The 26,033-nt window shown below is 39.4% G+C and overlaps 2 protein-coding genes across 3 annotated transcripts in view; one reads left to right on the forward strand and one right to left on the reverse strand.

The window, feature by feature from the left end:
• Positions 1-755: 755 nt before the first annotated feature.
• On the forward strand, positions 756-4,925 carry GPHB5 (glycoprotein hormone subunit beta 5). The gene is made up of 2 exons (XM_026698419.2): positions 756-1,147; positions 4,676-4,925. Exons 1-2 carry the CDS (start codon positions 944-946, stop codon positions 4,862-4,864), a joined length of 393 nt encoding a protein of 130 aa, XP_026554204.1. The 5' UTR covers positions 756-943; the 3' UTR covers positions 4,865-4,925.
• Positions 4,926-13,267: 8,342 nt separating this feature from the next.
• The window catches only part of RHOJ (ras homolog family member J), a 61,571-nt gene continuing 48,805 nt past the window's right edge, over positions 13,268-26,033 (reverse strand). Inside the window, exons 2-6 of one of the 2 annotated variants that reach the window (XR_015741191.1) lie at positions 18,716-18,774; positions 17,901-18,065; positions 17,440-17,535; positions 14,654-16,300; positions 13,268-14,623 (exon numbers count right to left, since the gene is read on the reverse strand). Coding sequence is in view for 1 of the 2 variants with exons in the window: in XM_026698635.2 (XP_026554420.1) it covers positions 16,154-16,300; positions 17,440-17,535; positions 17,901-18,065; positions 18,716-18,774 (467 nt within the window). In the remaining variant the exon portion in view is untranslated. Of the gene's footprint in view, positions 16,301-17,439; positions 17,536-17,900; positions 18,066-18,715; positions 18,775-26,033 lie in introns of both variants that reach the window. The other variant, XM_026698635.2, reaches the window with a different exon arrangement.

Genomic DNA, 26,033 nt, shown 5'->3' on the forward strand with positions numbered 1-26,033 from the left:
TTGCTTCCTACAATCTGGGTCCTCATTTTACTGAGAAAGATGGAAGACTGAGTCAATCTTGAGCCAGTCATGATCAAACTCCTGGCAGTGGTCAGAGTCAGCCTGAAATACTGCATTCTAACCACTGTGCCACCACAGCTCTTGCTGTGCAGTACTTGGCATTATTTGTAATAAATAAAATAATAAATCAATTATATTGACTAATAAATGAGGTTGGTCCATGTAGCTAATTTATTATTTGTTTATTTTGAGTACTCTATACTCTTTAAATAATCCCTAAGGAAATTTGAGATGGTTCTGTGTTTGATATCACTAAGCATAAATGAGGGCAATAAAAGGTGATTAATTAAATAATATATATTTAAATAATACTTGGCTCCAAATGATTCTAGGAGTTTTATGTCTTAAAAAGCCAGGACCATAAAAAGAAAAATATAGGTGTTCAGAAAAATAAGAATCTAAGAAATAAAAATCTTATATGAACCTCAGTGGCACAGCGGTTAGAGTGCAGTACTGCAGGCTACTTCTGCTGACTGTCGGCTGCCTGCAATTTGGCAATTCAAATCCCACCAGGCTCAAGGTTGATTCATCCTTCCAAGGTGGGTAAAATGATGACGCAAAAGTGTTGGCGGCAATACGCTGACTCTGTAAACTGCCTAGAGAGGGTTGTAAAACACTATGAAGCAGTATATATGTCTAAGTGCTATTGCCATTATTAAAAGCTCATTAAACTCTTTCCTCTCTCCCTCAGCTGTCTGCAAACAGAGTTGCAAACTCCATGCAGTTGTATGCACATCTGGTCATCTCACCAATAAATTCCCTACAGTCAGCAACAGGATGCAGTTTTTATTTAAAGACTATAATGTAATATCTGTAGGGGGGGGGGGAAAATCCTACTTCAATTCTTCACCTCATCTTTTTCTTTTGCTGCTTCTCTTAGAGCATGAAATGCCAAAGGATGATCCAAACCATCTTATCTGTCTTGATTTTGGCCAGCTGCATCACTACGCTCAAGCCTTCCAACACAAACTTGCAGACATTCATTGGCTGTGCTGTGCGAGAATTCACTTTCCTGGCCAAGAAGCCTGGATGCAAGGGGCTGCGCATCACCACAGATGCCTGCTGGGGCCGCTGTGAGACATGGGAGGTGAGACCAGTGGCCCATGGCTCATAGTATGAATTTTGCTCTTTTGTCCAGGTTACTTGTGGTCATGGTTTAAAGGGCCGGGGGTACAGTTTAGTGGCAAAGGAGATGTTTTCAGTGAAGGAGATCCCAGGTCCAGCATTTCTATGTTAAAAGGAATAAGAAGATGCCTGTTTGAAATACACAGTAATCCATTCTATGCTGCCAGTACTGATGTGTAATAGGTCTCTAGCATTTCAGGTAGAGGTATTTACCTGTTCCCTGATCTATTCTGATAGTTAAATACATATTTTCCTGACCTGATATTGAGAAATGTGCAAAGAGTTGAGGACCCCTGACCTAGATGATGACTACATTATGCAAATTAAGGAATATTTCCTAATTTTCCATTTTGCATAGTTTGTTCTGCTAATTATGTGAGAAAGCCAGGATATTGAAAACCTGTTTGAAAGCCAGGATATTGAAAACCTTGCAACTTTCCCTTTCTGGTTTCTAAAAACTTCAGGCAGTATCTCACTTTCAGTAGACATTAACAGTAAACATTGAAAACACATTTGCTTTTAAAATGAAAGCCAGCATTCTTGGGAACCTAAGCTATGTGTTCAACATTACATATTATCTTTGGTTCTTTTTGCACTTCCATGAAATTTTATCATGTGCATATTGGTATAAATACAGGATTAAAGTCAAAAGATGAGACTGATATCTTCACCCCAATATTCTATAAATACATGGGTGCTGCTTAGAATAGAATAGAATAGAATACTTTATTGGCTAAGTGTGATTGGACAAACAAGGAATTTGTCTTGGTGTAAATACTCTCAGTATACATAAAAGATACATTTGTCAGGAGTCGAGAATCATAAGGTACGACACTTAATGATAGTCATAGGGTACAATAAGCAATCAATCATACTAGGAAACAGTCAACAAAAATCATAAGTATACAAGCAACAGAGTTAGAGTCATACAGTCACAAGTGGGAGGGGATGGATGGTAAGGAGTGATGACAAGATTAACAGTAATAGTAGTGCAGACTTTGTAATAGCTGAACAGGGTTGAGGGAATTATTTGTTTAGCAGAGTGAGGACTTTTGGGAAAAAAACTGTTCTTGTGTCTAGTTGTTCTGGTGTGCAATGCTCTACAGTGTCATTTTGAGAGAAGGAGTTGAAACAGTTTATGTCCGGGGTGTGAGGGTTCTGTAAATATTTTCACAGCCCTCTTTTTGACTCGTGCAGTATACAGGTCCTCGATTGAAGGCAGGTGGGTAGTAATTGTTTTTTCTGCAGTCCTAATTATCTGAAGTTTTTGTCTGTCCTGTTGGCTTGCAGAACCAAACCAGACAGTTATAGAGGTGCAGATGACAGACTCAATCATTCCTCTGTAGAACTGGATCAACAGCTCCTTGGGCAATTTGAGCTTCCTGAGTTGGCGCAAAGAGAACTTAGAACTTTATGTGGGTTAGAGAGACATGTAAACTGTACATATGAAAACAACTAAATGTCAGAAAGAAGGCAGAAATAAGGCACAAACCTGATTCAAAACTCGGATCACACTCACAAATTGCTTGGTAGTCTATAGTTATTCAACCCTACACACAAATGGCCCTTTCCTTCTGAGGAAGTCTCAGTCATACATATGACCCAGTGATGGGGAATGGGAGTAGTCAGCTCCCAACTCACATGCTATAGTAATCTGTTTCCATAACTCCTGAGTAGGCCTACTACTCCCGTTATGAGGTATTGGCAATCCTACAGTATGTATCTGCCCAGTCCATTTACTGAGTCCATTTACTAAGGTAAATGCATATAAGATTGCAACTATCATGAATTAAAAGGGAAACGTCAAACCAATGCCAAATATTTCTGCTGTGTTTTCAGGGATTGAGAAATGTGGTCATGGATAGGTTCAACCAGCATGTCTCATTCATATTCTATTATTCAACTGGTACTGTAAAGCCATGGCTGAAAGAAAATGGGCCTGATCCACCATATAAACAAGACTTATAGTACTGCTGCAGTGGCTTTTTTTGGTGCTCAGTTTAATGACCTTACAGATATCCAGAGCACTGAAGTGGGGTTCTATCCTTAATGACAATCAATTGCTTAAAAATTTCATATGATAGGCTCCCTGACACCCCCCACAAACCTCATTTTTAAAGCTTTAGTGGTGTGTGTCAATGCATTTCTGCAGAGTTTATGTAATGCTTTAATTACATAATTCAGAAAGCTTCTGATGACTTAAAACACTTAACCGGAAACTGTCCTTTATTGTTCCACTGACAGAAAATTCCCTGGAGATTAAATTAGAGCCCCTGATTTACAAATGATATATTATATTCCATACCCAAATAATATGTCTATTTCAGAGGTGGTATTCCACAAGTTCTGACGAGTTCTGGAGAACAGAACAAGTAGCGGAAATTTTGAGTAGTTCAGAGAACCGGCAAATACCACCTCTGACTAGCCCCGCCCACTTCTATTCTCTGCCTCCCAAGTCCCCGCTGATCGTCTGGGTCTTCTTTTGTTGCTCTGCACAGGAGAACGGAGCTGGAAAGCAGGTTAGTGAGGTGGGGAGGGAATGGGGTTTTGCAGTAACCTTCCCCCAGGAGCGGGGAGGGAATGATGATTTTACAATATCCTTCCCCTGCCATGCCCACCAAGCCACGTTCATAGAAGTGGTAGTAAAAAAAAATTGAATCCCACCACTGGTCTATTTCTAATTTTAAGTTGTCTCAGAACTGTGCTAATTGTACTGTTAGGGAGCTATAGGTAGACGTGAAGGATCTAAATTAAAATATTGATAACTTTAGAAGAGAATATTAGTAACTCAGAGTTGAACTGGGAGTCCTTGGTACTTTCTGAGTTTGATTGTTTTCTTGCAGATGTTACCAATCTAGTCAACATCACCAGTGTTAGTAGGGAGTGGCATTTGCTGTCATTTTATATACTACTGGTTTGCCATGTTAGTGTTGATGGGGAATGGTCTTAGAGGTTCCTTGATTAGGCTATTGTTTGCTGTTAGCTTGTTTGTCTGAGATAGTGGTTTGGAGGTATTGTTTACTAGACTGTTAGGTTATTTTGGATTATGTTAAAACATAATTAGCTTTTCAGCCTTTAAAACCTGGATCAAGTAATCATTCAACAGGTATAGATTAATACTAGACCAACAATCAAGAAGCAAACAAACAAAAAATTGCTTCCAGCAAAGGCTATTTAAATATAGTAAGCCAGATGTGTTATGAACTCAAAGCCTGGTATTTGAAAGCATAACATTTCAGCCAATAGATTGGCTTATTTAAAACTTTAAAAAATATTTAAGGCAGCCCAACACCTTACCTTGTATGACACCAAGTACCATGGATGAACATCTGCTCTTCAAGAGAAGCTCCTAAGTTCAGGTCTTGTCATCTCTAGTTAAATGATTGATTGTAATAAGAGTGATTCCTGCTTGACACATTGGAGAGTCACTAATTTAGATTAGATAATCCAGTAGAATGCTAATTTTTGTTTTTTCCTCCTTTATAAATAGAAACCAGTCCTGGATGCCCCTTATATTGAAGCCCACCACCGAGTCTGTACATATAATGAGACCAAACTGATGACAGTGAACCTACCAAATTGTGCTACCAAAGTTGATCCTCTCTTCACATACCCCAAAGCCATCCGCTGTGACTGCAGTGTGTGCCTTACCACAACCACAGAATGTGAGACTACCTGAATACTTCATCTGATCAAGAACACTTTCTGGGTCAAATATTCTCTCCAGGTGAAGACTACAATAGGACAACGATAATAGATCATAGTGATGCTCATTAGGAAGGTGTAACTACCTAGTTCTGAAGCTTTTCTTCTGTTTCCCAGCTTTGAATAGATCTGAGTAACTTGCAATTTTCATTCCATTCCATTCCTTTTCAGTATAGTTGTACTGTTAATGTCTTTTCAATTATTGTCAATTTTATATAGATTAGAATTTCTTTGGGATCATTTAATCAGAAATTTGCAAAAATCCCAAACTGTATTTTCTATTTGCTTCCTGATATTATCCCCAGGATGTTCTGAAAGTAGTATAAATATGACCCAAGTTTGCATTTGCACTTTAACATTTTTAGAGGACCAGTTAGAACCCTTTAAATATATGCCAAAGTGTACTCACACACTACATTTAATGCATGGCTGGTACATTATCCAACATTCTTAATTTGACAACTGAATGAATTCATTTTGGGGATTTGTGCAATATACTGAATTATAAATGAAACAAAAAGCAGCATTTGTATATCAGTAGCCACAAAACTCTAACCATAATTTAAACTAACTAGGTTTAGCATGTTGTGCAAATTCAAGACATTTGAACATTGGCTGACTTGAAAAAGCATGTATGAATATAGCCATGTACTTACATGGTCTATTTGTTAGAGTTATGATCAAGCTATGCTGATATGCTAGATAAAGGAACATGTAAAAGAGACACAAGATAATCGTGTTTGCTCTATCATCCCTCTCCCCCATTCTTATATATTTGCATAACTTACACTTAATAGATTCATAACTTACACTTAATAAATTCAAGAATTCTACTTGCTGATCTTCCTATTCAAGTAAAGGGAGGTTGTGGACACAGAAGGCAAGCTGGCACATTCAAAAATGGGGGAGGAGGATGATATAGCAAACATAATTATCTTGTGTCTCCTTGCTGAAAATGTACATATATATTTGTAGATTAGGCTTCAGATATACATTTAGATTTACATTTAGATGAACTATTCACTGATTATGGATCTGCATACCAGAACAATTTTCAGATACAAAGGATGAAACATCTTTTTTCCTACCCAAAAATGTTTCTTCACTGAAAGGACCGGCACAGGACATTGAATCTACAATGCTGAAACAGTAGTCATTATTCTAAATTAACAAAGGGGGGATGGGGGAGGGATTCAGGCTCATAAAAATGCTGCAGCTCTTTTGCAGAGAAAGAGCTCCTAATTTGTTCATTTAGGCTTGGATGAATAAGAGTGTGACTCTGGAAAAGTATTCATTAAACCAGAAGGTAGTTGGTGATATATAATTTATCAACTAAAAACCTTACTTCTGAAAACTAAATAAAAAGTCAAGGGGTTTTATTGCCAAGAATTTATTCAATAATGGAAGAGAGAATATAATGCAATCAGAACAATTAAGATAATATGTGATTTTAAATAGGTTATAAAAAGAAAGGACATGGAGAACAGAGTTAAAAATGTACTTATCTGTGAGCATCTATTCTTGGGCGCTGGGTTCCATCATACAATTGTGCAACATGGTAATTCTTCCTTGCCTCTTTAACCTTACAGCCTCAACACAGATAAAGATAAAATGCCCCAAAGGGGCTTTTTCAGGAGATAACTGGACTTCCTTGTTTTTCTTTGAAAACCTTTCGCTTCTTATTCAAGAAGCTTCTTCAGTTCTGACAGGACAGTGGGGAATGGAAGGATTTATGTTCCTTGCAGATAGCTGGTCAAGGAATATAAATCCTTCCATTCCCCACCATCCAGTCAGAGCTGAGGAAGCTTCTTTGATGAGAAGCGAAACGTGTTCAAAGAAAAAAAAAAACCCAAGGAAGTCCAGTTGCCTCCTGAAAAAGCTCCTTTGGGACAACCACGACCTGGGTGACTCAGAATCTCTCTAGACACATAAAGATAAAACATAACAAAATGTGAATCCACGTTAACATAATTGATTTAATTAAAAAAAATTAAATTTCCAAAATGTAGACAATTTAGGGATGAAGCCTAGTAAATGGAGGCAATGAATTCTACAGCTTGAGAGTAATGCTGGAGATAACCACTCCTGCATTCTCGACAATCAGATCTCTGTTAGTACAGATGTCCTTCTTCTGCTGATCTTTGATCCTAGACAGGTTTACATCGAGAGGTACAGTCTCTTAGTCTCTAAGCTGTTCGTAGATTTAAAGATTAAAATAAAGTTATTAAATTGCAGCTGGATAGTAGTTGTCAGGTCTTTTTACATGAACCTATGGTGTTTCTATGACCATGTACCAGTTTGCATCTGCTGAGCCTTTTTGATATGTCTTTCCTCACAGCAGTCTGGCTGCAAAGTAACCACATAATGAGGGTACTCCTTGACTTAGGAGTGACAAGTGTGTCCAGAATTTCAGAACCTAAGCAAGGTGGCTTTTAAGTGAGCTATGCCCAACCCTATGACCTTTTTTTGGCATAGTTGTTAAGCAAATCACTGGAGTTATTAGGTAATCATGCAGACATTAAGCAAATTTGACTTCCTCCGTTGATTTTGCTTGCCGGGAGCTGTCTGGGAAAGTAGCAAACACTGATCACAAGATCCTAGGATGCTGCAACCATTGTAATTGCATGCTGGAAGCCAAGCATCCAAATTATGATCCCATGACCGTGGGGATGCTGCGGTGGTTAAGTGTGAGGACCGGTTGAAAGTCACACTTTCAGTGCCATTGTAACTTTGAAAGGACGCTAAATGAATGGTTGTAAATCAAGGATTATCTGTACTGCAGTCCATAGTGCATGGCTAAACTGCTATTTTCTCATGTGCCTTGCACACTGCTGATGTAACAACAATACAAACACTAGTGATAACGAATCTCTCGTTAGAACACCTCCTGTTGGTGGATGAAGAGGTAGTAGTCTGGATGGGACTAAATTCTATAGAAATTGAAACAATCAATTAGAACAGAGCTGGAAGGGACCTTGGAGGTCTTCTAGTCCAACCCCCCTGCTCAAGCAGGAGACTCTATACTATTTTAGATAGATGGCTGTCCAGTCTTTTCTTTAAAACCTCCAGTGATGGAGTGTCCACAACTTTTGAAGGCAAGCTGTTCAGTGGTGGAATTCAATTTTTTTTAAACTACCAGTTCCGTGTGCATGGCTTGATGGGCGTGGCAGGGGAAGGATACTGTAAAATTTCCAGTCAGAGGTGGGATTTGCCGGTTCTCCAAACTACTCAACATTTCTGCTACCAGTTCTCCAGAACTGGTCAGAACCTGCTGAATACCATCACTGAAGCTGTTCCATTGGTTAATTGTCCTCACTGTTTCTCTTTAATTCTCTTTAATTCCAGGTTGCTTCTTTCCTTGATTAGTTTCCATCATTTCTTATCCTGCCTTCTGCCTTCCCACTTCTTTGTATCAGCCCCTCAAATTCTGGAGTGCTGCTATCATGTCCTGTCTAGTCCTTCTTTTCTCTAGACTGGCCATACCCTTCATCGCCCTTAATCACAGAGGTGGTATTCAGCAGGTTCTGACCAGTTCTGGAGAACCAGTAGCAGAAATTTTGAGTAGTTTGGAGAACCCACAAATACCACTTCTGACTGGAGATTTTACAGTATTCTTCCCTTGCCACGCCCTCCAAGCCACGTCCACAGAACCGTTAGTAAAAAATTTTTTGAATCCTACCACTGCTTAATCATCTCAGTTTTGCTCTTCTTTGCACTTTGACCAAAGTCTCAACATCTTTTTTGCAATGTGGTGACCAAAACTGGATGCGATATTCCAGGTGTGACCTTACTAAGGCTTTATAGAGCGGTACTAATACTTCATGTGGTTTTGATTCTATGCCTCTGTTTATACAACCAAGGATTGTATTAGTTTTTGGGTTGTTGCCACCTCAAACTTGAAGCAGTTTTGGCTTGGAAAAATTTGAGTGCTCAGTCCAGGATTTGTTGGGGCTAAATGACCATATTCTTAAAGGCCAAGTGGCTTAAGTATTCCATTGTTCCAATTGCTGGGATATCCTTACTGTTAACTCTAGTAACTGGCTTGCTTGAAATGTGGATAAGTGGATTTCCATTTAAAAAAAATATTCTTGCTGTAGTTTGAAAAATCTTTGTAGTAGAAAAACAGTGTTAGTTCCAGGAGTCAAGTAGCACTTTTCTAGACAGACACAAATTAATAAATGCAATTTATGAAAGGCATACAGCTCATGAAAGCTTTCATAAAACGTGTTAGTCTGAAAAGGTGCTACCAGACTGTTTCTCATTTTTAAACAGGTTGTAAAGCACCTTTTTTCCTTCCTTCACTACATTCAAGTGAATGTTGTATAATTACCGGTAATTAGGATTCTCATCCTCCCTAAGCTGCTTGTCTGAAGGGTGATTTCCCTTGATTAGTTACATTTGTGGGGGGATTGCTCAAAGCCAACATTTAAAATCAGCGGAGTATTTACAAGAACTATCCTGGGATCTAGTCCTCTCTAGTTCACTCTGGCTTCAGTCCACTCAATTGAGCAGGGTCGCATCTGATTAACTTGAGCATCTCTTTGGTAAAGACATCATCATAATTTAGTTCCATCATCATTTTGTGCTGAGGCATTGTGTCAGCAGAGAAACTGGGGATCTTTTGAGTTACATCTCTTAAAAGCCATCTTGTCTGATGTCTGTTGAAACAAGTTTGCTGTTCCTTTTACGCCTGTTGTTTTGAGAAGATCTCTCCCAGGAAAGTGAGCTGTCAGAATGCAACCACAAGTTGGCAAGTAGAGTCCTTGTGCATTCCATCCAGCTGTTCAGCTTTTGCTTTTCAAGTTAAAATTTTGCAGAATATTTCAGTATGACAATGAACTTGGTGATTTTCATCTGTACACACAGTGTCTGCAGGATTTAAGAAGCTACAGTACCTTAAATCTAACCACAGTATACATCACTATATATTTGTTTTATTTTTTAATTATTTTATTTCATGATATTTCCATGCTAGTTCAGGCCTTTCGAGCTTCGTCCCTAAAAATTCTAAAGCAAATGGTTAAAGTACAGTTACAATTTAAAATAACATGGCAGATTTAAATCAATATATTGATAATGGAGCTTTGAAATGGGAGAGAAATTCACAACTGTATTAAAAAAACATTCTACTGTAAATCCTTAAACAAACTAATGCAGTTTCTGGAAGGAATTAGGCTTACTGTAGCTGTTTATATTATCTCACTTGGAATAGCATTCAAAGAAGGCTGGATTTCATGTTGTTTACAATTTTATAGATTAAGAGGAGCAAAGCTAAGCCGAGAAACAGAATGGAAACACAGTCTTGTTAGTACAGTAGTTCTGCAGAATATTAAGCAGAGAATTTTCTTATCACATGAGAGCTGAGATGCCAGGAACTGAATGTGCTATACCAGTGGCCCCCAACCTTTTTTGTGCCGCGACCCGGTACCGGCATCACAAAATCATCCGCGGACTGGTACCGGCATCACAAAATCATCCGCGGCCCGGTACCAGCATCAGCACGCATGGCAAGGCAAGCCGAGCGACCGGCCAGCCAGCCGTCCCCTGCTTCTCCCCGCCACCTTCAACTCCTCCTTTGTACCTGTGTCGATGGGCTTCGCGGTGGCTTCGGGACGGTCACTCGGCTCACCTTGCCATGCGTGCTGAAAGAATCCTCACGCCTTAGTTTTGTTCAAAGCTGCCCCCCCCTCGATGAAACTAAGGCACGAGGATTCTTTCAGCACCCAAACGCTGCTTTCTACCCGGAAAAGCTCACCGGAAGCACTTTTTCATCAAAACAAGATGGCGGCGCCCAGCAAACCGGCAGCCCGGTAGAAATTGTTCCACGGACCGGTACCGGTGGTTGGGGACCCCTGTGCTATACAACTGAGCTATGGTCCTTCCTCCTTTACACTGCAATGTGATTGATAATGGTTTCAGGGTTGAGGAAACGTCATTAAGGGACCTTTTAGGATCCCTTAGGTAGAAGGCTATTACATTTTTTGTCTCCTTCCTTCAAAGGTTCTTTTTCCTTTCTCTTAAACTCAGGTCACAGTGCACCACATTCTGGAATATGTTCTTGGCTAGCAGTGATGGTTCTGATGAGCTTCTGCTTGATTGATTACTTATGTCCAGACAAAGGCAAACACACATACTACTCAATTCAATTAGCAAAAATGTAGCTTGATATTTGTTAAACACTGGCACTTAACTGCATCAGAATAGAGATGGAAAGAAGGACACCAGGTGACCCCCCTTCCTCTATTCTGCATAATGAAATAAATAAATGACTACCAATGAATGAATGGAAAAAATTAGGAAGCCACTCTACATCGAAACCTCTATTCCTGGCAGCTGCAGGGCATGCTTTGGATGGAATCTGCTGTCTTCTGTCCTTTATATTTTCCAGAAATGTTCTGATTTTGAAGCTGCATTTGTCCAAATATCTCTTCTGTTTCATCTTTGCTTCCCGTCCCCTCCCTTTCCAGCCCCTTCATGATGTCAAACCGGTTGTGCTGAACGCTCCATTTAGATCTCCTCCAGCTGTATAACAAATGTTTCAGAATAAACTTTTCTTGCTGTCCGGAAGCAACGACTTGAATAATATGGAATTCTTTGACCCCTTGAGCAACATGTCACAGTTGGAAATGTTTGCCTATATACAGTAACAATGACAGAAGCAAACCAATCATTATGTTACGAGATCTGCCCAGTGTCAACACTTAGGCCTTGCTGACCCCCATGTTTAAGTCAAATGTTAACCAAACTTTAGGCTTAAAATCACTTGCAGATTCTCCAGTCAGCTGAATTTCTTGATGTACTCTTAGAGAGTAAGACCCCAACCCAAGAACTCTAACAGCATTTAACAGTTTAATAATGCACCCCCAAAGCAACATTAATCCAAAACATGGTTTGACAAGGACTGTATCAATGCAAAAAAGCTCTTGCCATCACTTACCAGACTTACGTATCCAATACTACATCGAGGACTTCGTAGGACCTCCTCCAGCTGAAAAGATGTTATAAACAATTGCTGGCATGCAAGAAAAAGGAAAAAGCTATGCAAAACTATTGGACATGACTCATTCAGGCAATGAAATCTAATGATTCAGAATCATTCTCGCATATCACGTTGTGCTTCCAAAGAAATGATATCCAGGCACTGCATATCAGACATTAATACAATCGAGTGAGTCCAGAAGTATTTCACGAGAAGAGTACTACATTCCTCTGCTCACAACAGAATACCCTATATTACCAGGCTTGAGATATTGGGCTTGAACAACCTTGAACTACGTCGCTTACGGTTAGACTTAAGCGTAGCACACAAAATTATCTGCTATAATGTCTTACCAGTCAATGACTACTTCAGCTTCAACAACAACAACACAAGAGCACACAACAGATACAAACTCAAGCTAAACCTCTCCGAACCTGAATGCAGAAAGTAAGACTTCAGCAACAGAGTGGTCAATGCCTGGAATGCACTACCTGACTCTGTTGTTACATCCTCAAACCCCCACTCCTTTAACCTCAAACTAACCACTATTGACCTCACCACATTCCTAAGAGGTCTGTAAGGGGTGTGCATAAGCGCACCATCGTGCCTACTGTCCCTGTCCTATTGTCCCCATTTATTCGTACCTATTTCCTGTATTCTTACTCATGTTTATACTTATACCTATTACCGTGTAAGTGATTGACAAACCAAATAAATAAATAAAATTGTGCACTATCACATCTCCCCAGAGAACTAACTGGGAGGCACTCTCAGGAGACCTCTTGGACACCTCTTCTGGAAGTAGAAACCTTAGACAACAAATAGGTAGTCCTCAAACTATGAACACAATTGAGCCCAAAATTTATGCCGCTAAGCAAGACAGCTGTTATGTTATGTGCCCCATTTTACGACCTTTCTTGCCACTGTTGTTAAGTGAATCATTGCAGTTGTTAATTTGGTAACACAGTTGTTAAGTGAATCTGGCTTCCCCATTGATGTTGCTTGTTGGAAGGTCACAAAAGGTGAGCCCATGACCCCGGGACACTGCAACCATCATAAATATGAATCAGTTGCTGAGCACCTGAATTTTGATCCATATGACGATGGGATTGCTGCAATGGTTGTAAATGTGAAACATACTCATAAGTCACTTTTTTCAGTGCTGTTGTAATTCTGAACAGTCAATAAATGAATTGTTGTAAGTTGAAGGTTACCTGTATAGAAAATCTGCCAATGGGGGCACCAGTGACAAAGATCAAGAATCACATTGTGAACATCCTTGTTATATAGAACTCACACCTAGCATTAGAGTTTCATTCAATCGTCACTAAATTAACTTAAAAAGTCATTATTTGTAAGCGCGTGCACACACACATTAAAAACACACATACACAAATATATTTTAAAAATGTTTCTTTTAAGAATCATGTATCAATGATATAAATTGTAGAAAACATTTGAAGTCATTTACAACAATAAAAGCCTTTTGGTTACAATAGGTACTTTCTTCTGGTTTCCTAGCTGGGTGACAATTGGAATGACAACCATTTTATTGTAATCACAAGTAGCTTCTAAGTTACATGTTTATAGCTAGTTAAGCCTGATAGAAAGAACAGAAGTTGTGATTGCTTTCAATCACATAGCAACTAAACTGATGAAGCTAGCGAAGCCTGGCCTCTCTGTGCAAGGGGGATTAATTCAGTGATGGGATTCAAATTGTTTTACTACTGGTTCTGTGGGTGTGGCTTGGTGGGTGTGGCTTGGTGGGCATGGCTTGGTGGGCATGGCTCAGGGGTGTGATTCAACTGGTGTAACAACTGGTTTGGTGAGTGTGTGCTTTGTGGATTTGGTACTGACCTCCTCCAGCAATCCTGGACTCTCCCTGTGTGTTAAACAGCTGATGTGCAGCAATCCGCTGTGCCGTGCGAAGCAGCTGAGCTTGAAAATCAGGAAATAAAGGTCAAAAGAGAACTGGGGCAGGTGGGCAGGCCCAGCAGCTGATCATTGGAGTGAACCGGTTCTCTCACAGACGATCCTTGGAGCTACTGGTTCGGCCAAATTGGGCCGAACCAGTAGAATATTACCACTGGATTAATTCCAAAGACCACCAGAGGAGGCCATAGATTGAAATCATTTTATATCTGCATAGATGATTGCCAACTGGATTGAATCAAGAGAGGCGGAACTGGCAAAAGCAATAGGAGAAAGAGGTGAAGCTATTGAAAAAGAGAGCAGTTGAAGCCATTTTGCATATATGCTTTGTCCCAAAACTGAAGCAAACATTGCTTCTAATGTACTGTTGCTCCTTCTAAAAATCCTTTATTCGGTAAGCTTTTTGGTACTTTCAACTAGTTTTTCCAGGTCGGGGAAAGAGGTAAGAATGGTGGTTTGTGTTTGTGTGTCTGTTTTGTGTCAGCACACATCCACGTGCATGAGATGCATGTGTCTGATTTTCTCAGGATTTTCTTGTATTCTATCTCAAGCTGCCTTTTGATCTTGAGTGTGCAAATTAGCATCTTTAGTAAGTGACCCCACTTGTCCTAACCTATCTGGACTCAGAAGTTGAACAATTACAGGCTTAGTTAGTACTTGGATGGAAGACACCAAGGAATAATACCAGACCTATGGATGATCCTAAGAATTAAAAAATAAAAATAAAAGCGTCCCAGAAGAAAACAATTGTTTTCTTACCATTGTCAAGAAAATTAGTAATTTGGAACTGGATTTGATCTGAGACCATCTACACCGGTGTTTCTCAACGTCAGCACTTTTAGATGGCTGAACTTCATGCATTCTGAGAGCTGAAGTCCACCCATCTTAAAGTCGCTGAGGTTGAGGAAAATCATTTGTACTGTTTCAAGGGCAATTTGTAGTTCTTAGAATAGAATAACAGAGTTGGAAGGGACCTTGGAGGTCTTCTAGTCCAACCCCCTGCTTAGGCAGGAAACCCTATACCTTTCAGACAAATGGTTATCCAATCTCTTCTTTAAAACTTCCAGCGTTGGAGCATTTACAACTTTGGGAGGCAAGTTGTTCCACTGATTAATTGTTCTTTCAGAAAATTTCTCCTTAGTACTAAGTTGTTTCTCTCCTTGATTAGTTTCCACCCATTGCTGCTTGTCCTGCCCTCAGGTGCTTTGGAGAATAGACTGACACCCACTTCTTGTGGCAGCCCCTGAGATATTGGAACCCTAGTCCTTCTTTTCATCATATTAGACATACCCAATTCCAGCAACTGTTCTTCATATGTTTTAGCCTCCAGTCCCCTAATCACCTTTGTTTAGGGGACATGAATGTAGTTATGCTTGAATAATAATAAATTCTAGGAAAAGACGTCTAGATTCACAGACAGAATATATGTACATTTCCTCCTGCATTTTCTGACTTCTCAAATCCAGACAATTACTATTTCAAAATAATATTTGAAAAATGCACAATGTGAGAGCTTCAGATTGCATTTAAGAAGAGGAGAATTCTCACATGTCCAATGGCAACACGACAATGCAACCTGAGAGTATTTCTTTGGATTATGCTTTGTTTATAAAAGGAAGACAAGAATAGTACACGAATGACATTGTATTCTATGCCATCTCTTTCAAAAGCATTGCTGTGCATTTAGTTTGGAAAGACTGACACTTGACATTGGTCTTCTACATGTGTCAACATGGTTGACTCCTAAAAATGTCTAAATCCTATTTTGTGTGCTTCAAGTTTAATCATTATTGCATATTCATACTGGGATTTACTATCTGTTGCAAACAAATATCTGCTGCAAACTTCATGTAGGTGTCAGGAAGGGCATCCAGGTAGTAAATGTTCAGCTGGGTCCAGCCACTCCAACTGTATCCTGAATTAAGGGACTATATAGTGTCATAGAAAGAAAGAAAAAATGCTGGGATTTACTAATTTCTTCCTGTGGGTTGCTAATGACAAAGTTCGTTCTTTTTGGCTCAGGATTAGGATTAGGATCCTTAAATCTTTTTTTTCCTTCCAGGTGCATCAGGAATTCTGACTATATCAAGAATTTCTGAAGTTTTTTTTTTCTTGTATCTGCTGACTAAGCCTAGAGAAGTTATCACAACATGAACTTGTATTTACAGATGCATAGTCATTAGGAAAAAAAAAAACAAGCAAGGAATGAAAGGTGTACAAAGTTGCATTTGAGAGGAATCACAGATTAGGAAGAATCACTTTATAAAGTAGGTTTTTTTTTTCTGGTCACGTCCCTCTGTGCAGGATTGGATTATTAAACTGGCAACACTGGTCCACTTTGAACTCCAGACATCATAAAACTGAGCAGCAGCTGCAACACTTGGCACAAAGTTTCTTCTTCCTCTTGGGATTGAAGATTGTGAGGATTGCTTCATCAAAGACAGCCTTCAAGCCTTTCTGGGTCAAAGCTGAACACTCTAAGTAGCACTGGGCTCCAATCTTGAATGAAAGAGAAAGAACAAGAATGCTGACAATGAGAAGGAAAGCGGAAGAAGAGACCTTGCTGGATCAGACCAAAGGCCCACTTAGTTCAGCACATTGTACCAAATGCCTCTGGGAACCCAAGATCAAGCCAGGAAGATGTTAGCCCCTTTTGTTCCTAATTCCCATCAAAATGTAACTTAAGATGTACACTGATGTTCAGTGCTGGGTCCAAATTTTATTTATGTTTCTGTTTAGATGTAACATTTTTTTTGGTTAATCTAAGAAGAGTTTACCTTAAAAAGAAGAAGATTGGGCCCAAACCATTTTGTGGTCATGATAAAGGACTAACCCAGACTATGAATTTTATTTAACCATGGGCAACATTCCCATAGCACCCAAAAACGCAGGCAGGTACTCTAGCACTAGTTATCTTTTCTTCTCATTTATCCTCTTGACACGCCCCTCAATATCACTATCCAAGGATTTCCTTGCCTCCTACCTATCCTCTGAGAATGTCATCTCTAAAGACCATGGCAAAATAAGAGAGTAATTTTTAAATTGCCATACACTGTAGAGTTAAAAATATAGGCATTGTATTTTAGGGGTCTCTCATAGTTTGTGGTGCCGCCCCAATTGGCTCATTGTTTCTGAACTGGTTCCATTAATTTCTTCAATGGAAGAAATATAACAAAAATAAAATAATTAAAATGTGTGTACCTATTAAGCTGGGAACCAAGTCTAAAATAATGGAAACATGACTGGGGCTATACACATAATGAAATTAGTGAGAAACCAATGCTAAAAGTAGGCAGGATTTTCAAAACTTTCCTCCAGTTATATTGAGATAATAACAACCCAAATTCCATTGACCAATGTCTAGGAATGCTAGGACTTATTTCTAAAGGCTACCAGTTTTGGGAAGGTTTTTTTAAGGGCCATCATACTAAAGACTTTAAATGGTGAAAATAATTATGCTATACAATGAATTAAAGAAAAACAAGATTTACAAAGACTTTTAGAAATATCTATTGTTTCGTATTTCTTAGGGGGCAATGGTGATTGAATGAAATCTCTGTGTGCTTAGCCCTGAGAAAAAGAGAAAGGCCTTTGATATCAGTTTAGCTACTATTACTGTTGTTGAAGGAAAACAGTACCTCTTTAGCCAATTTGATGCCATGTTCATAAGTCAGAGGCTTCTCTTTCATGTATATTAACCGAGCCAAAGTTTTGGGGTCATCTCGAAGGTCAATCTATACAGACAAACACAAAATTTAGATAGTCTTGTCTCTAATTCTCAAACTATAAACTTCATCAGCAAAATGCTCAGAGCTATTTGACCAACTCATAGGTGAGATGTTACTTCTTCCATACTGATTTCCACACTCCTTTTCAGTACCTCTGAAATTACAGTGAATCAAAATAAGACAAACCATCCACACACACACACACACACACACACACACATCATTTCTGGAAGTCTTTGGATCCTTTTGTGATCAAACACAATTCATTGTAGGAAAGTTTTCCCCTGCTATTCCCCGACTAGTTTTTGTTTCACAAAGTATCCTGGTCAACTACTGATGGACATTTCCACTGTTTTTTTTTGGTCATTTACCTGTGTTCCTATCAGAACATAAGGCACATGTGGCATGCAGACTTTCAATTCTGGAACCCATTCCTCTTGGACATTGTGATAGGAAGCAGGGTTTACCACAGAGAAACAGATCAAAAACACATCTGTGTTGGGGTAGGAGAGGGGTCTCAGTTGATTGTAGTCCTCCTGTCAGAGCAAACAAGTACACATGATGAGACCGAGAATTGCTATTTGGTCTTGGTTGTGGGGAATTCACTTCTTATTCAAAAATGTGAAAGGAAAAGGTAGGAAGACTTCATCATCTTTGAAGATGCTCCAAAGCTCTTCAACATGTTCAATATTACTATTATGTGAAGCATAGCTTTAGAGACAGTCTCTTAAATTAACCAGAAGATGGTGCTAGTTGCCAGTGTAAACCACCCGTTTGGCTCTTTCACATTTTCAAGTTTCTACTATTCCAAAAGGCAAACACTGAAATCAATTAAAAAAGGTTAGAAACAAAGCTAGCAGGATAAAGAAAGACGATCCACAGCATTGAGATGGTTATTCTTAATGATATAAGAGGTTGGCCTCGTTAAATTTTAGGCCAAGAGAAACCTGCAACATCTCTGAAAATGCAGAAAACTGGATTTGCTTTAATTATTCATCATATCTAATATTGTAAGTTTAGGGTGGCAATTATATGATGCTTTTTGTAGAATTGTATATATTTCTATAACTTTGCAGAAATGTAAAATGTCTATTTCAGAATGTCCATAAGGAAAGAAAAAGAGCGTTGTTATTCATGACTGAAAAGTTATGGCCTGAAAACAATAAATAAACTGGAGGTATATTACCTGTCCTGCTGTGTCATAAAGTCCAAGCAAATGTTGTCGGCCTCCAACTGTTACAGTAACTGTAAAAGAAGGAGATGTAGAATAGAACGTTCTTATTATTTATTAAATTTATATGCTGCCTGACTCCCAATGACTCTAGGCACTTCACTATAGCCCTTCAATCAGCTCCCCCTCCATGGATCTCTCTCCCAGGGTTCTTTGAAACACCAGCTGGATGGAGGCATTCAGATCTTGAGAGGAACCTCACTTCTCAGTCAGGGACTGATCCAGAGAAGGTACATTTCTACAGTCCCAATAGTTAGCATTGAACTGACAAGGAAATAAGCATTTGGCTCAGAGGTCCTCAAACTTGGCAACTTAAAGACTTGTGGACTTCAACTTGCAGAATTCCTCAGCCAGCTATCAAACTGGCTCTCTAGTTAGCATTATTAGCACTGTTTGGCAGTGGTGGGATTCAAATAATTTAACAATCGGTTCACCCAGAATCAGGTTGGCTTTTGTGGGAGGCACAGCCCATCTCTGTCCTCCAGCTCTGCCGCACATGTGGGATGAGCCTCCCATGATGGCCAACCTGAACCTGGGCAAACTGGTTGTTAAATTAACACACCCCCACACTATCAAAGTGGATTCTGGGTGCTATACTGCAATAGAGAAATTGACAATGGAACGGCCGGTATGATGGAAGGAGGAGGAGCAGGGAGAAGAAAGAGGGAAGGCGGCCTTCTCCTTCCCTCATGTTCCATTGTCCATGTTCTGATCTAGGCTTCACAAAATCATGAAACAGACTCCTTGTCCCAACAAACCCCTTTTTATTTGGCTAATGTGAATTTCTTTCATTCACATCCAGCAAAGTCCCGGCAAACAGTCTTTCAAGGGTGAATTGCGACCACAGACCTTATCATGCTTGGAGAGTTGCCAGGCCAATAGCTTCCAAGTGCAACACTGTACAAGAAATACTTGGCAAGAAGTCTCTGAGAGTCACAAACAAATCTTCACACTAATTAAATGAACTGATTGTCTCCTGCAAGTACCCTCTCCTTTTGCTCCTATTTATTCCCTATGGAAGGGGCCATTCTCCATCCATCTGTGCCTTCACTTCCGAGTTGACCCTTGTTCTTAACTGTTCCCTTCTCCTGGCAGCTCTGTGCATACGGACATCAGGAACAGGCTCCAGCTTTTCTTCTGCCCCACTGATCTCCGGATCTGAAGGCAGCTAATAACTGCTGGACGGCCCTGGCCCCATCTCTACCTCCGATGCAGGGCACTTGCATGCAGTTCTCGGATGGTATATCTCTATTGTCAGGACATTAGACCACAGAACCATAAATGAAGGCTTACACTTAGACAGCCTCCCATCCAAAAAGCCAGCTCATGTCTGCTTAGCTTTATAGATTAATGGTTATATTTGTCTGCCATTACATGACTCATTGTTGGGTTGGATCACCTGCTTTTACAAAAGGACTAGAAGGAATCTATTGCACAAAAAGAAAATTGGAGCTCAGCTGGGAGAACAGCCAGGAAGATTAGGACATTCTTGCAACAGATCCTGTAGTGCATATTCTGCAATATGGGAAGCACAAATCAAAACTTAAACTTTAATTGGTGCAAAATAAAACCCTGAAAATTGCCTTATTATATTTTATTTGTCTATTATTTATTATAGCTTGCTAATTAAAGTGTGTATGCTACTTATTTGAGTAACTCTAAAGGAAACCAGTACTTAATAAACACTTAATAAGGAGCTGTGCACTAAGGATTGCATTAGGTTTGCCTAAAATTTGGATTCCATGGTAGTTTGGAGTGACTGAAATAAATTTACCTGATGGTAGATCCACATCTATATCTGTTCTGTTCCAATTCTGGTTCTTTATGAAGCTTCAAGCCTACTCTGCTTTAGAAGGGTGAGGTCTTCTAAAAAGGCTGCAGAGCTATGTCTGTATTGCCACCCATAGAAATAACCTATACGAATTTATAGAGGATAGATAATCCTTGATTTACAACCACAACTGAGTCCAAAATTTCCATTCCTAATCAAAAGAGTTATTAAGTGAGTTTCACCCCATTTTATGACCTTTTTTGCCACAGTTGTTAAGTGAATAATTATAGTTGTTAAATTAGTAACATGGTTGTTATGTGAATCTAGTTTCCCCACTGATTTTGCTTGTTAGAAGATTGCAAAAGGTGGCCACATGATCCCAGAACACTGTAACGGTCATAAATATATTCCAGTTGCTATGATCATGTGGCCACAGGGATGCTGGAAGGTCATAAGTGGCTCTGATGCACATTTCTAATGTATGCTTAGTTTCTCTAAATTATCAAGTACATCGATATTAAGGAATCTGTATATATAGATATACCCACCCATCTACACACACACACACACACACACACACAATCTATATTATATTATTATAATATATATAATCCATATATATCCATCAAAGGCGGGGGAGGCAGGGAATGATGTGGGTCCCATCCCTAAGGGAGATACACGTCTGACTCAGAAGAAGGGCCTTTTCCATGGTGGTTCCCTCTCTCTGGAACATCATTCCCCCAGAGATTAGAATGGCCCCCTCTCTAATAATCTTCCGGAAGGCACTGAAGACCTGGTTCTGCCAGCAGGCCTGGAGAACCCAGAGCCTATCAAATGGCTCATGTGATCGTCAGGGCAAGGTGGGGGTGGGAGTTGGGGGGTGATTTTTTCTCCAGATTTTATTCTATTGTACTTTATTAATTAATTTTGTTAGTTTTTATTGGGTTTTTTTAAAATATGGTTTTACATTCTGTAAGCCACCTTGAATTGCCATGGCGAATAGGTGGTAATATAAATTCAATAAACAAAGAAACAAACAAATATATCTACATTCCACATGGGATAACCCAACATGATAAACATTAGCCACCACTGTTTCTTTGACATTATTTCCATTGACAAAAATGGAAATGTAGAAGAAACAGTGGAGGATAACATTTATCAAGTTGAGTTATCCCACATGGATTGTCCCCAGTGAATTGTCCCACAGTGAGTTGGCTGTGGCAAGATGGCCACACTGGGTTGGCTGCAGCAAGATGGCCATGGCGAGTTGGCTATGATGAGTTTTCCCAGACCCACTACAATATATCAAACTGGACAGGGTGATTTCAACAGGAGAATGACGATCCAGTGTTCAACTATTGGATCTAATCTCTATGTACCATCCTGATGCATTCTCTTTTGTTTTCTGCTATGTCTGTAGAGGAATGGGACTACATTGAAGCAAAGAGAAGCAAAGGATAATGTTTTGATCAATGTACTGATTTTAATAGTCTCACAGTTAATTTCAGGAGATGCTGCTCATAGAAAAGATCCTGTGTAAGAACCCATAAGGGTGTGTGCTCATTATGTAAAATTGAAGAAAATATACAAAATATAAGTATTTAAAAGAAGAAGTGCAAGTCATCAGTGTAAGATTAAGGCAATATTTGGATGTTAGCACATTCTAAAGGTCACACACAATCTTTGTTAGAGCCTGGCTTAAATAAATGTATAAAATTAGTTTTGTTTCTTCCTGGTTTCAATAGCTGATTTAAATGGCCTTGACCCATATTTATTCTAACTGTGATGTACACTTTAGAGCAGTGAACTGGCTTCAGAGATGTCAGCTATTGTTTTGTTTTGTTTAACTAGAGTGTACTACACAGAGATGTCATTATGAATCAAGGGGAACAAGGCACAGATAAGTCCTTAGATACAAAGCTTGTGAACAAGAGGCTCAAGATTCAGGTCCTTATCATTCAACCACTCACACATCATTTCTTGTTTTCCTTATTTCAGCCAACAATAGGTGGGAAGAAGTGCCTTTTTATGAATATTAGTAGGAACTGAGGACATTACTTTAGTCCAGATTGGACTATTTGTTCATTAATGTCTGCAATTTTCATTCTGATTTGGAATAGTAAAGGTTCTTCCCTAGAGCTGAGCTGCAATGCTATATTCTACCCATCCTTGAGTTGGCAGTAGAAAACTGTATATTAGGATCTTATTTATTTATTCATCACATCACATTGGGTGGTCTACAATAAATCCTGCCTCAATTTCTGTTTCTATTCACTGCCCTCCTTGGACCTCCTTCCTAAGCCTAAGATTTTATATGCTTTGAGGACACCCTAGGATAGAATTAGAGTAAGGAGAAAAATACAATTTTAACAGTGGTACAGCTTAAGAATGACTTAGCTCTACCTTAGTCATGGGCTGAGGATGAAATGGAGGCAGCAACATGGGGATACAGGAGAGATGGGTGTTGCCAAAGCATGTTTGTGCACTGCTTAGGTGCAAAAGAGCCTTTTCACATCTGTGATTGATTAGCAGCAACCCAGCTGTTGCTATGGTGAGATAAAGCCGAGTGTTATATTATCACAACATTGGCTGAATGGTACCATAAATGGCTAATGTGAATGTTTGAGTTCTTAAATTTCATTATCTATTTTTGAGTAGTAGAGAGAGAGAGATCCACAGTTTTGTTTTTTCATCTAACATACATTCATCTCTGGAAGTCTGAAGTTGGTAGAGAAGGAAATAACTCCCTCTCTGTAAAAAAATTAAGAGGTTTAAGGTTTCATTCTCTGTTCATCTATCTCTTCCATGACCAACCAGTAATTTTTTAAAATTCTCTTTTGCCATTTTACACTGCCTTCATCTTTACAAAATGATGTATTGTGTAAATGATCTTTTCTTCCCAACTTTTTTCAGTGTATACCTTTTTTAGCTATGTACAATGGTACTGAAAAAAAGAATTGATCTCTACTTCTGAGCTTTGTTATCACAGAAATATCCTTATCCTCCATCCTCTTGTCTAGGTTTGTGACTCCTTCCTATCTAGAAGAAATCTTCCCTTTACTTCTCAAATGCATGGTCCTTATTTATCCATCTTGACTTCTCAAAACAAAACTATCTGCTGTCTTGAGTCTTCACGATCAACTATAAGTGCACTAAGCATGCTTAGTTGGTGTTAACTTAATCTTCTTATTATTTACCACTAATCCAGAGTTTTGACTTCCCATTTTTACTTTCATAATAAGCTCTTCTAGATTTATTTTACTTCCATGTAACAATGAAGTGTCATATGCACGTCACAGATGGTTAATTCTTTTGTCAGGCTCCCCAACTTGAATTGAGCAGAAGCTATCCAGACAGCTGACCCGTCATAGCTAGGTCTTTATTGCATGCTATAATGCTATAGTAAAGTCATTTCAAGAAAGACAGGGGTGTCACAAGTGTGTTTGTGTGTATTCCTTTGAGTTCGAAGAAGACATACTGTTTGCAGTTTATCTATAGACACAAAAGTGGTTCCAGTCGCAGCCTGGAAGTGTAGAGTCTAGCACAACGGGGGTTCTGGAAATCCATTGTTACAATAAGTGGATGTTATTCTTGATACTGCTTAGGTTTTGGTAGTGTCTGTTTTCCAAGCCTTTGTAGCATAGGGCTCTTCAGTGAGTTCTGTCAGCAGCTGAAGCTTCTAGTTTCTTTGGCCGGATGTCATAGCAGCATGTGGTTTCCTTCACAGCATCTTTGTATAACTTGTGCGGATGACTTCATGGTCCTAGTCTCCAATAAATGCCAGAGGAATTGTGAGGCATAGGGTGGTTGGCCATTCTGAAGATGTGTCCCACCTATGGGTCTGATAATCAGAGTCTTAATGCTGGTGGACTTTATGTAATCCAAAAGTTCCTGGTTGGAGACACAGTCTTGCCAACAAATTGTGAGGATGGAGTAGGGAAAGCACATGTGAAATTTCTCCAGTTGTTTAATGTGGCATTGATATGGAGTACAGGACATAGATCGGTATAGGTGAAAAATGATAACCACAGCTCTCTGACTTTCAACTATGTGGAGATATGGCTATTGTATTGATTAAGCACTATAGTGTGGAGCTGCCACACAGCCTGGCTGTACCAGGACTTCCTGAGTGGACAGCAGAACTATGTAACACATTCATTTATTCCAGTAGATAATGTTTTTCAGCAGAACATTATGATTCCAAAACCTACCCTGTGAATCTTGTCATTATGTGATTTCCTTTTCCAAAAGAACATCTATCTATTTGCTGCTTCCTGTAACGAACTGTCATCTGAAAGCTTGGACTGAGTGTAATAGTATAATGAAGAAGTTTGGCTACTATGGATGCTATTTGTCTTTCAGGCCTTGAGGCCTTGCTTCTATCCAGCAATCTGTTGATATTCCAGGTTCTAATAATGATTTTTTGGATGATTTGTTTTCCCCCCCTTGATACTCAACTGCTAAGGAGATTATCTACCAGTCACAGTTAGCTAGCCAGATGTTGTAGGGTAAGCAATATTTAAGGTACTTTTTCTAACTCTTTCATGTGAGGATACTATCTCAAAAATGGTTGCCCAGGCACTCTGGATGCTGCTGGATGCTTTTGCTGCCACGGTACAGAGACAAACAAACACTGGTCCAAAGGCTGCCCATGTACATATTTGTGTTTACAACTACCTGTAGTCATCTTCACTGTTGCTTCATCATTCCCCCATCACTGCAGGACTCAACGAATTAGGTTTGGAACAGAAGTGAATTGGGGATGGTTTATAGATGGAGATGAATAGCACAATAGAAAAAAGTGCATGATGGAGCCTTAAGTGGAGCTCTATGGATTGTCCCACACTCAGCAGAAGAGACCCAAATCCAGGTATAAAGACAACCATTACATCTGGAGATCTCTTCTGCTACAGTGGATTACCAGGATGTTACACTCTTAGCATTTCACAATGCCTGCTGGGTCTGCATTCTTGACCATTGAACCATTGATCGGTCTCTTCTGCTCAATCTGTCAGGGACAGACTTCACATGCTGCAAGAGAGAGATTTTCTATCTCACTGAAGGTCAAAGGCCTTTTGGCAACCCTTACCTGGTTTGGCTCTTTTGCCAAGATGGTTTACCAGAGAGTGGCTACTGCACGTGTTACAACTTCTTGGAGCAATAGGTAAAAGCTGAGTGCCAAGTGAGGACCAAAGATGAATGAGCAGAGCTTCAAACCTATTGTCTGTGGCCATCTTGACTTTTTTAAACATACTGCATGAACACCTCTGAAGCAATTGATTGCCTGCTTATCAATGGGAGATTACAGTTGTGTGTAATACTGACAGCAGAATCTATAGCTCCTTCTTCATTCCCTTCCTTTCTCAGGTTTGATCCTGGGTGGCATTGGATTGTTAAGATAATTCTCACATTAGTTCCAATCCCTCCTGTAATTCTGATAATATACTTGCTGACAATAAGTCAATCAGATGTAAGATAATATACATCCTTACATCACTT

This window comes from Pseudonaja textilis, chromosome 1 (assembly GCF_049901715.1).
Source record: "Pseudonaja textilis isolate UNSWEBS1 chromosome 1, rPseTex1.2, whole genome shotgun sequence".
Lineage (NCBI taxonomy): Eukaryota > Metazoa > Chordata > Lepidosauria > Squamata > Elapidae > Pseudonaja > Pseudonaja textilis.